The sequence below is a fragment of the Hippoglossus stenolepis genome, chromosome 6 (genome assembly GCF_022539355.2).
Source record: "Hippoglossus stenolepis isolate QCI-W04-F060 chromosome 6, HSTE1.2, whole genome shotgun sequence".
NCBI classification, from domain to species: Eukaryota; Metazoa; Chordata; class Actinopteri; order Pleuronectiformes; family Pleuronectidae; genus Hippoglossus; species Hippoglossus stenolepis.
This window is the reverse complement of record NC_061488.1, coordinates 6,915,201-6,927,705: the sequence shown is the minus strand read 5'-3', so window position 1 is coordinate 6,927,705 and position 12,505 is coordinate 6,915,201. Positions and strand designations below refer to the sequence as shown.

Sequence of the window (12,505 nt, the reverse complement as noted above, 5' to 3'; positions counted from 1 at the left end):
AAGAAAAGGATGCTGGCTGATGGGGCTTGCTCCGATCGGGGCTCACATTGTCAATATTTATTAGACAAATTCCAGGCTGCGCTTTGTGAAAGAACGGCAATTAGATGATGCCCACTTCTTGCTAGGGCACAAATCTGAATCTTGTGTCCTGCGTGTGCAACGGATAAATAAAATTACCAAGATGTGGCGGTTGGGCTTCATTACACCACGAGCATTGAAAAAACACAAGTACATCATCCCAAAATAGGGCTCATTGTTTATACCTTAAAGGACGAACATGCCTTAGCCTTGGTTATTTCTCTATAGCCTCCAACCTGTAGCCGTACACAGTGACCAATGCTTGCCCTGCTTTATCTTCACAGTCCTAAGGGTCCTATTATTTATCTGGCCATTGCTCTGTCTCATCCACCAGTGGCAATAGCTCTGTTCCAATATTTATTTTTGAATGTGTCTGACGCTAAGGCAATGTTGCAGAATGCAAGATCTTTTTTTTGTTGCCAGAAGGCACCAAACATCTTACAGTTGTAGCCACCAGGGAGATACACGGACGTCTAAAGAATCCTCTTCATCATCAAATGCATCTGAGTTCAATGATCTTGTTACAGAACATGTGAACTCTCCACTGCAGTTAAATGGGCTATATATATACTGTGATTCTCCAGGTTTATCGACCCCTCCAAGCGCTTTACAGCACAAGTTGCATTCACCCAATGAAGTGCACATCCATACAGCGCTTCTATGTGCAGGGCTTTTTCTATCATACACTGACTATTGGGGGTTCAGTAACTTGCCCAAGGACAGAATGCAGACTGGAGGAGCCGGGGATCAAACCACCGACCCTCTGGTTAGTGGATGTGCTCTATACCCTCTGAGCCACAGTCGCCCCTACAATTAAATGTGTGCTCAACACGCCTCGGCACTATGCACTACACACCGATCAAGAAAAAATGTCACATGCAAATGTACAGTGCTGGTGGAGATGGAGGTTAATGACCTCGAGTGAACCCACCGGCACAAATGATGCTGACGAACAGATAATTTATTGGTATCTTGCCTCCTTGGCTGGGGGGCAGAGTACCTGCCTACTCTCCTGCTGTGGGGCGAGGGTGGAGGAATCATTTGTTGGTTGGATGATGCCAAAGCCTCAGTTTGGAAATCAGGGTTGTTGTGCTCGTTGTGCTGGGTTGAAGCGAGATAATAAGAAAAGCTCAGATAATCTTGGTTTATCTGCATTTTTATCAGCGTCTCGGTATAAAAAACTATAGGTTATTATTTTACGCAGCTTTTTGCTCCTGAGTTGTGCCGGAATGAAAAAAACTGGCAGTCTACTCTGTCTTTTCCATGCTGACCTAATATTCAGCACTTATAGTTATGAGTGCGTTCGTGTGGCTTCTTCTGATCCTATTACTCTATCGCCGGCTGTACAAGCTTTGATGTTCACTCTAATTAGACCACTTTGCGGTTCTTTTTTAGAAGAAAAAAAAAATATCTGCACATACTTAATATGACCTTGGTGTAATCCTCACAACAGCTCCTGCTCCCGTGTAAGTGGCTGTTAATGGACAGATGTGCTCCTCCTCCGTGCAGCCCCCTGCGCTGCCCTGCTCGACCACGGCCGCTGCAGTCGAAACCTGCTCTGTGTGGTCATGTGCAGTACAAATCGAATCCTAAATCCTGATACCGTCGGACGATCTAATCCCTTCACACTGCAGAGAGCAAAACAGCATATTCATTTCATCTTGTTTCTACTGCCGGGGCCAATTTGAGCAGCGAGGGGCAGCTGCTGTTCGCCGGGGCCTGATCTTGCCTTTCGACGGATTTACACGGGACTATCGGTTTAATACGACACCCCAGGCTGGAATTTATTGTAGCTGAGGCTGTTGTGGTTTATTGTAACGCAACTGCAAAGCACCAGTGTCGCAATATACTGTAGGTTGCTCTTTATATTTCAATTATTAGAGAATAGGTCAACTTTATGGTGTATTTATTTAGATGTAGCTTATTTTAGAACTAATCTTGTCCGTGTTGGTGTTTTATTCACAAGGAATCCCACTTGTCCTTGTGATGAGAGAGAAGCAGAATATTCCAGATCAGAGTCCACACGAGCCGCAAAGGATATTTATTTTACTGTACGTGCATGTTACTGGCCGATTCAAAGTCACTGTCCTGCTGTATATTGGAGGAAGTCCCTCTGGAGGTCAGCTAGCATTAAAGGAGATAAACCCCACACAGCTCACAATGAGGCCGATAGACTTAATCCAGCCGGCACAGACTTAACCTCAATATGGGTTAGAAATGCAAAGGGCCATTAAGATACAGTGGTGCAGAGCAACGTGCCAGACAGCAGATTAGTTTAAAACTCAAACAATGCTCAAACAAAGCAATTGTATTACTTCTCATGGCATAGTACTGTCTCTAATGCCTTTTCTGTTTCCAGAGTCGACTGAAGCGTTTCCTCTCTAAGCCCGAGCCCCCGGGACTATTAAAGCTCTGACAGCATTTTAAACGAGCACTGGTGGAGGATTCACCCGGCCAGCTACTAACCAATGGCATGCAATAATTCTCCGGGGCCCGGGAGCTGTGCTTGAAGGTCTGGGCAGTGTGTGTGTTAACAGTGCAGACACTGGGCCGGGGCATGCTTAACATGCATGACACACCAGCACATGACTGCAGAGGTTGACGTGTGCAGCTTATTGTTGCTTTATGTCTTGTTTCGCCTGAGACCAATACAGTGTCAAAGTCATTTTGTCAGTGAGGCGAGTTCACGGCTCCCAACACAGCTTCGGCTGCAGGTCTGTTTTATGCAGCCAGACACACAGAGATTCACACTTTCAAAATCATCCTTTTTTACCTTTCATTTCTAGAATGTACCTTTTGGTCTCTGCACTGGTATCTTATTATTAAGTAAGATCTTAGGATTCAGTGCTCATCATTGAGCCAGTATGAAGATGGCAGCTACTTCTTTAATTTGAATCCAATCTATCCAGCACCATGTCGTGCACTCAGTCCTGCAGAGCTGCTGAACTGGACCTCTGTGGTCCGGCGGTGCTGAAGCGCCGGCACAAGATGTTACCAAATGAATCCACACTGAAAGGGACCGGCGGCGATACAGTGAGGATGGTAAATGGCCCCAGGGAAATGTGCAACCTCTCTCTCTAATTACACTTCAGTGCGTGCAGTGGTGAACGAGGGAGAGCGGTGCACTGGGATCGCTTTAATGGGCAAAGCACTGATGAGAAACCCACGAGCGCTCCCTAGCTCCTAGCAAAATGCTCCCGGCTCTAAATATTTCAGCGTGAGAGCAGCGCACCCCATGTTCAACAATGTGACGGGAAGACGCTTTCAGATTTTGGAAGGCGTGTTTGCATGCCATCAACAAAGTTCCCTGACTAGACGGCCACCGAATGACATGACATGGTGGTGTTGTAAAGAGCTCCATAGCTTTAGTAAACACAGTGGAGCGGCATGAAATATGTATTTCAGCTGCTTGTGCTGAAATGTAAAAAAAACCTCCTCCTTGATTATTTGTCTTTCTCTTAGTTTTACCACAGGATTCGACAGGATAATCAAAACGTGCAGAGTCTGAATGTACAACAACCTGGTCTTCAATAATAAAATCTAATTAAAATGTGAACAAAAGACAAAAATGCAAATCAGTACCAGATAGAGTATATTTTTCTAAAAATTATTTAGTCTTATTACCAAATACCAACCTCTGCTTCTTCCTTTTGATGTGATTGAGCAACATCTGGCAGTTAAATCCCCTCTGCAGAGAAAGAATGTCTCCACGATAGGAGATGGCCCCTGATGTTAAAAAAATCCTGTTTGAAATGAACGGTTCAGTAAATATCTCCGGCCACTCTGTCAGAATCACTCTGTTACATCTTAATATCTTTAGTTTCCAGCTTACTGGATGCTCAATAGTGCTGATAATTCTGGAAGAGCGAAAAAAACAAAAAAAACATGGCATGCCACCACAGAGAGGATTCTCGTTGTATAACTCATATTTGTACATGTGAGGTTCATCCCTCCTGGTTACGGACTTGGCCTTTTCAGCAACACAGAAACAGAAGAGGGGGTGTTTGGGTGCAGCCATGTGTATTTATGACCTGTTCTGGTCACTTTAAAGGAATAGTATATCGTTTATATGCTGTTTTTTAACTCTCAACCAAGAAACTCTGTTATTAAACTGTCTTGATGATTTAATTGAGCGCAGGTCATTAACATGTGGCTCTCGACCGCTCGATAACATATAACATGAATGAGGCAAAGGTCTGACACTTTTATTTCTGTTATTGTTAACATTGTTAACAAGGGTTTTATTGCTTTATTGTTTTAATATATTCTCTTTATACACATCTTTTGTGCCGTAAAGCATCATGAGCTGCATTTTAAGCTATGAAAAGTGCTATATAGATCAAGTTTATATTATTATTATTGTTGTTGTTATTATTATTATTATTATTATTATTATTATTATTATTATTATTATTATTATTATTATTATTATTATTATTATTATTATTATTATTATTATACATCCCCTGAATTGTCATGGTTACACTTGTTTTTGTGAGCTTCAGAGGGCAGATTTAGTTTCCTCTGGTCAGAGTGAGTCTCACAGTTTTCCCTATTCCCAGTCTTGTCTCTAAGTTAAACACGAACTAGCTGCTTGTTTAATTTAACATATTATATATATATTTTATTTTATTTTTATATATATATATATATATTTATCTCAGTGGTACAGATCTGAACGTCTAACTTTCATCCCCAACTACTCCTTTAATGCTTTAAGGCTGTAATCTATAATTTAAAAAGGCTTATTGAAATGTCAGACTTGTGATATGTTATTTAAACATACAGCATATGGAAAAATATGTTTTCGCTCCGACTGGCCCTGTTGTTGACAGAAATGAGCCTCGCTGCTCCTGCTTTCCTGCAGACGATCGAGAACAACACTTGCAGCCACAGCAAAGAACAACACTTACTTTATCGACAGGAAGCACTGATGACATAACTTTTCAACAAGTTATTAGGAGATTCTCACCAGACAGTGGGGATGGTGCTGGTTCCTCTAAAGTGTTAAACGTGCAGAAGAGAGATAGATTCATGCTCGCTGGTTGTGACAATAGATGAATTTGAAACTATAGTCTTCCCCATGTTGACTGGACGTTTGCATTAGTATGAGCAGAGTCGTGTTTATACAAAGAACAGGCTGACAGAAAGCAGAATACACACATTAACAGTTGCACAGTTGACGTTTGCAGGCAGTGATTGTATCGGACTGTAGTGTCAACGCCCTGGACGTGTGGCTGGAAGAGAACGGATGAGAGGCAACTAGAGACAAAGGTGATTATTGAAGGTGACTGCAAAAGCCGATACCTGGCAGCTGTATATTCACCCTTAGAACATGGAGCGAGCCCCAGATCAATACCGCTCTCGTTCTCTCTCTCCCTCTGCTCATCGCTGGAGGATGTAGTGGCAGTGCACGGCTACAGGAGACATTTATTACGGGCCCTGCTCGGTGGCTCCGTGGGAGACGGCGCGGCAGCCCTGGGTCCGGCTTGTTATCGGGCCACGTGTAACTGTAACGGCGGCTGTATGTCAGCGTTGGACCGTGTGACATCCCCTCCCAACGGGACAATGATGGGGGGGTTTTGACAGAGTAGCAGCGATTTCTCGGGCCCCTCGGAGGATGATTGTTTTGTTAAAGTACATTTATTGTGAGAGTTTTGTCGCCTATTTGTGAAATTGTAAACCTTGCGCAAAATGGCGACAAAATATATTTTAAACATCTTTCATTTTGCATGTTTTGTTTAGTGTTTTACTAAAAGAAAAACACAAGAGCAAAAATATGTGGGGTTTTTTCACAATTTATTTCCATCTCCTTTATCTCAGTTTGACTTCATGAATAAATGTGTGAATCATCCTCACCGATGCAGAACTGATCCAACTGTGAAACATTTATTTATTGACTTCTCTTTATTTATCGTTATTTACCCACATTTAACCAAACCTACATGCCCAGTTACAGTTATGACGTTAATTGTGTGTTTCATGACAAAGTAAAAGGCAATTTCATGCCTGTTAATCACAACAATCCTAAAAAAATTATGAAAATGTGAGTGAATTTTCTAATTTATTCACGGTCATTGAGTACAGTATAATTAATTCCATCTTTTAGAACATAACTTTTTAATGCAATCAAATGGCACAAAGGGAACATGGCATTGTGAGAGAATTAAAAATATGAATCATTAATTTTGATGCCGGTTTAAACAGATCTACTAATTGAAAAGTGTTTAATTAAATAGTTTATTTCCATTGAAGCATTATTTTTTACAAGTATTACCTCATAGTGATGTAGCGCCAGAAACAAGCGTTATCCTCAGACGTCTATTGTCAGCGCAGACTCAAAGACACCAGTGGACCAAAGACTCACTTTATGTTGCATCATTTGAAAATCCCCCAAAATCCCATACGCTGGAACTTTAAGGAAAAATACCAGTCGGAGCGCCACGCCCTGCTACCTGCGCCTCCGTGAAAACAGCACGCAATTGCTTTTACATCAGTGTCGATCAACCCGTTTGCTTTCGTTTCACAGTGTATAGGCGTCACCTTGCATGTGCTGGAGGGTGTCTTGCTACGAGGTGTTTTGTATGCTACATAAATACTATAGAGATTACACAGCTACTCGTGTATACAGAGCTCGGTACAGAAGGACCTTGACCACTGACAGGTTGTAATGTTTCCGTGCAGACTCTCAAACCACGAGTCACTGTTGTCAAATCTAATTTCCCATAATGTTTAATGGCTGTTGGGATTTTTACAGTTCACCTTCACACACCAATCAACCAAATGCCTGGATGAGTTTTTACCCTCCAGATGACCCGCACGGCACCAGAATACACAAACCACTGTAAGATCACTGTCTGCGCCACGTAAGTGCTCTGCGATTGCACATAGCATTTACATATGAATGAGGCCGTTTGAGGTTACACTTTTGATGCACAAACGCACATATAGACACACACACACACACATACATAGTGCATACAGATGTAGCTGCTGTTGAAAATGAACACTTCTCTCAGTGTGCAAGAGTCTCTGAGACAATACCCACTGTGGTGTGTGTGTGTGTTTTTGTGTGTCTGTGCGTTGTCCAGGTATTACTCATATAAACTGACAAACACACTCAAGGGGATTGTCTTCCTTGTGGGGACAAAAAAGCAAATCCCCAAAACGTAAATAGAGATGTTGTTGTGTTTTAAGGTTAGGTTTAGGTTTAGGTTAGTGTAATGTTAGGGTTAATCAAGTACTAACTATGGTTAGGATTAGTGTAACGTTCCAGGAAATCGAAGGTTAAAGGTTCACTGTGTAGTATTTAGTGACATCTAGTGGGGAAGTTGCATGTTGCAGCTGAATACCCCTCGTGTGTGTGCGTATGTGTGTGTCCAAGGATTCATTCACCTTGCATTGGTGCTACAGGCCTCCACCACTCAGACACACACATGCACTGAAGCTGTGACTGAACTGTGAGCCTCATTTCTTTCTCCTCTTGCTCCTGTGATGCTCAACACTTGACAGGGTTTCGTTGGTGTGGCGGATTGGCGGGTGGGCGGTTAGCATGTTTGTGTGTGTGTGTGTGTGTGTGTCAGTGTCAGTGTCAGTGTGTGTTGGTGTGTCAGTGTGTAGGTGTGTGTCAGTTTGTCAGCAGTGGCGCCTACAGGACGTGAACACGTGGGGGCTACAGTCAGCTCGGGTGGGTGAATTACAGCAGGCTGTGCCGTTGTAAAAAAAAACAAAAAACACGCTGGTGTGTTTGTGAGCACGCTGCTGCAGCCGTCCAGGAACAGTGACTCAGATAAGTGGCCGCTCTCACACTGTGGAGAGTGAATCGGAGGTCAGGGACAAGTAAGAAATGGCAAACCAACACGGTGGAATGAGAGCGTGCGCAGTTACCGTTGCACATTCAGCTCCCGGGCAAGACTTCATGCTTTGCTGTGGGAGAGGGCTCTTACCATTGACTGATCAGTGAGTCACTCCTCTGTGATATAGACAGCAGCTGTTAGAGTGAATTCACTGCAGCATGGATTTCTGCCGTGTGAATGATGAGTTTTCACAACCTTGATGTAATGTTATCGCCTGTTCATAGTGAGCTCGGAGAACGAGCAGTGATTGAAGAGGACGAGCCGGTCGCCCCTAAAGTATCTCTCTCCCCCTCATTTACTCTGGATTATGTTTGTGTTTCCATTCTCTCCGGTTATACAGTTGTTAAACCACTGCTGGGTGGCTGGGGGCATTTAGCCAGGCTACCCTGTTCTCCGTGATGGCACAGATACATCATACGCAGCAGGTGACAGAAACAGATTAAGCGGTATATTAAGATTAATTGTTGTGCATACATTGGAAACTATAAGGCAATGTTATGTTTGGCTCTATCCCAGAGAGGCTGTTAGAAGTTACCTCAAGCTTCTTTAAACATCCGAGCTGTCATCCCCTGTGATGATCTGTTCCACAAAATCTTTAGTTAGAACAAAGAGCTCTTCCCACAAAACAAAAGCATTCGCAGTAATAACGTTACAGCTGAGGGAAGTTTTATCAGATTGAATTCAGCATTATATTTCCCGGCTCAAATCTAATACAGATGCCACTGAAATGCAGCTAAGAGATATTTGTCGTTGCCCCAAATTTCCTCTGTTTTCCGTCAGCGGCAAAAGAAGATTTATTGTTGCCCCATGATGAGAAAGTAAAGGAATCAGAGTTTATCCCAGTAGAGAGTGTCGTTTTCAAGAGGATGGCAAAGTACCAACAGTGATTTGTGGAAATGAGGGTTTGTTTCCTGCTTGGGAACAAATGGAGCTTCTTAAATATGAAGCTCATTTACAGGTATGAGTTACAAAATCGTTTCTATGCATTGTCAGTTCCAAGCTGTAAATCCTGGTGATGCCTCAGATCGGGTCTCCAGAGGTTTCAGGTTTTATGATGTGATGGAAGAGTTCATGCACTAAACTGCAATGAGGCTCCTGTGATTTAGTCTGTTTGTCTTTTGCGTTTCACCCTCGTGGCTTCAATGTCTGTAAATGTTATCAAAGCTATGTGAGGATCTCATGTTCCAGTTGATTTCTGTCATTCCAGCCACATCTGTAAAACAGACAGTGGGACGAAAATGTGTTTCTCACGACCAAACAGTTAAAAGACAATACAAAAAAACAGAAAAAGACAAGTGCTATAATCATAAAGTACAATTAAGTGCTTGAGTTAAAACGATTAAAAAATAAAAAACATTTGAGCTTATTGTTCCAATTTAGAGAGATTTGTAATATGTAATGTTAAACTGCCTTTAACCACTTAAAGCACACACATATAAAGAGATATGTTTTTATATTATACAATTGCATAATTTTAAGCTTCTATACACATGATTTACAACTTTGACGTCCTAATTAATTTTTGAAATGTTATTTAAGACTCAAACACAATGTGTGTGGGTTTTTCACCCAGTGTCCTCTGTGCACTTATTACTGCCACCTGCTGGTTTGTTGTGAGTACTGTGACTGTGGCTCTGTTCTCTGCATCAGTCTGTGTTGTGCTGCTTCTGTTCTCTGCACCACAATCCAGAGAGAGTCTGTAATGTTTCTTTATTTAGCTCAGTCACTTAGAAGAAACTCTTGTGAATTGACTCTAACTCTAATGTGTTCATTAAATTTAAGTATAGATGTGTCGTGTTCCCACTCTGCGGCTTTATGTTCTACACAAAGGACTATTTTACTGTTACACAGTGTTAACTCGCCTGACTCAGTTTAAAACTGTTTTACAGCAAGTTTGCAGGTTCCCCCCCGATATACACTTTCATTTAACATGCACACTAAACCACATTACAATAAAAACCTTAAACAGTAAAGACTTGACTCAGGCAGCAAAACAAAATACAACAAAATACATAGACTCTACAGAGAAGAGGAAAGTGGAAGAAAGAGCAAGATCAGTGATTGTAGGTTAAAACAGAAGTTGTGGCTCTAAAGTGAGGGGGTGTCATTATTTTGTATAAAGCCTAAAAACTATCTGAATCAGAAATGTTTATTGGTTTTCGTTACAGTCGCTCGAGCCGTGAAAAGAAATATAAATGGAAAATAACAATATACAGAAATACAAAATGTAGGTATCAGTATAAAATAAAAAAAATATACAATATATAAATAGAAGCCAAATAAGAATATGTAGAAATACAGTTATGTTGTTTTTGTGTGGTTTATCTAGGTATGCGTTCTTGTGTTGTCTAAAGCAGTAAGTGCTGGCAGGTTGTTATTGTTTTGGATCTGTAAAAAGAGTTTAAAGGATGGGGTTCATGTGGTTCAAGTTTTAAAAGGTTTATTCAGAATGCGACCTTGCACTAAATAGCAGCATCAATCAGACAGTTGTGTGTTTAATGGATCGTTTCTGTGTCTCTTTCTTCGCAGGATGAGTCCTTCAGGTCTATAGACCCGTACTGACTGGAGACATGTTCTGAGGACGACACATGAGCCACCATGAAAGGGTTAGGAGCCAACCGCAGTCGTCACCTGTCTGACTCGTGTGAACCATGCCAACAAAAGCCTCTCTGTCCTCTCACCTCAGACCCTCACGGCTCCTTCATGTTGAGCCCCACCATTAACCACTATGGCACTCTGGACCCCCATCTCCACCAGTGCTCCCCCACCAGTCCCACCACCCTGCCACCTGACTGCTTGCTGCCTTTCAGCCAGATGTCCAACAGCAGCACCTTCCCGCGTCTGCACTTCACCTCCCAGAACGACCAGGTTGACTGCTCCCAGGCCTGTTTGGCTGGTGGTGGAGTTGGGCAAGGCAGCAGGGCAGGCACACTGTCCAACTCCATGTCCATGGGCATGGGCTTAGGCCTGGGCTTCACTGGCACTCCGATGATCACCAGTGGATCGGCCACCATATCGTCTGCAGCAGCAGCAAAGATGAATCGGTTACCTTCCAACCTCTTGGATCAGCTAGAGCGGCACCTGCCCCTGCAGCGTGATGGCTTCAGTACTCTGCAGTTTCATAGAGGACGTATGTCAAAGCAACGCAGTGAGAGCCCAGGACGAATACGCCACCTGATGCATTCTGTGCAGAAGCTATTTGCCAAGTCCCAGTCTCTGGAAAGCTCTGCAATAAAGGGCAGCATAAACGGGCGCTCTGTTGGAGGAATGACTGGCACCACAGGGGCTTGTGAGGACGGGGGTAGACAGAGCCGCAGGAGCAAGAGTAAAGACAGGGCTAAAACCGAGGGGCCAAAGCAGAGACCGAGGCCCAATGCACTGGGCCTCTGGAGCTCGGATGATGCCCTGGACACTGACACAACCAAAGCTGGCACTATCGCTGTAGGTTACCGCAACCCGCTGAGCATGATGACTCTTGGCAGAGCGGTGTCAGACAGCCAGGCTCCTCCCAGGCATATCCCACAGGGCTACCACACCATTTCTGCACATCCTCTCAAGACCTCGAAAAGCAGCAGTGACCTCAAGTTCCTGGCATGCCAGGCGACACAGGTAGGATCCAAGGATGCGGAGGGAAGAACAAGAGGAAGCAAGGATGACACGTTGGTGAAGAGGGGCACCTGGTCCACTCTCACCCTCAGCCAGGCCAGGCAAGTGTTGCAGAAGGGCTCTGCTACAGTCAACAGGACCCTGCTTAAAACAAAGTCATGTCACCCCGACCTGACGCAGCAGTTCCTTCAGGTAGGAGGGACAGTGAGTATTCATCTTCATCTTCATCTTCTTTGTAAGTTTGCATGGTGTCGTGGCAATTTCTGCAATCCCACCTTAACAACGAGGAACGAGACACAATTCTCTTACAGTATTGTCACACTTTAATGCTCAGAGCATGGTGCATACGGCAAAGGTTAGTTTGTAATATGCACACCGATGGGAAACAGTTCTTTGTCTTTATACATTTGGCTCATCCCTCCCACTCTGGTTGGGTTTGTTACAAAGTCAAAGGTCAGGATCTTCTGATGACATCAAGGCAACAATGCCTTAGTTAAAGCAATCAGGCCAAGATTCATTCAGTTGTACAGGATACAGCATGATCAAGGTTACATTGTATGAGATTCAATCATGATCAATCAAAGGGAAATTAACATGATCATATTGTGGTCAAAATGTTACATTTCCTTTACAATGGTTATTCTTCTATTTTCCTAATTTCTCTTTTGTCGGTTTGTCGGTTTTATTTATCTCTCTGGAGGATGCTTCCTGATAATTCTGTCAGATTGACCCTTATTCTATTTATCACATACACTTTATCCTCATATTCATACTCGCCTACACTTGACATTCAATCAAGTCCTGTTTTCTTTTGCTCCACATGCCCTGACTCATATTTAGTTCACAAAAGTAGTCCAAATCAGACACAAACCATGAAATACACACAGTATCAAAGGAACACAACTGAAATAAATATATTACAAAGTTTTATGGTCTCACAACTGTACATATATGCATTTTAATCT

The 12,505-nt window shown here is 43.0% G+C and overlaps 1 protein-coding gene across 5 annotated transcripts in view; it reads left to right on the top strand.

Annotated features, from left to right (window-relative positions):
* The window catches only part of dlgap4a (discs, large (Drosophila) homolog-associated protein 4a), a 79,226-nt gene that overhangs the window by 46,378 nt on the left and 20,343 nt on the right, over positions 1 to 12,505 (top strand). For 3 of the 5 annotated variants that reach the window (XM_035159251.2, XM_035159252.2, XM_035159257.2), the window contains exon 2: positions 10,464 to 11,744. In XM_035159251.2, coding sequence (XP_035015142.1) covers positions 10,533 to 11,744 — 1,212 coding nt within the window. In that variant the 5' untranslated portion in view covers positions 10,464 to 10,532. The remainder of the gene's footprint in view (positions 1 to 10,463; positions 11,745 to 12,505) is intronic. The other 2 variants (XM_035159253.2, XM_035159254.2) reach the window with 1 other exon arrangement.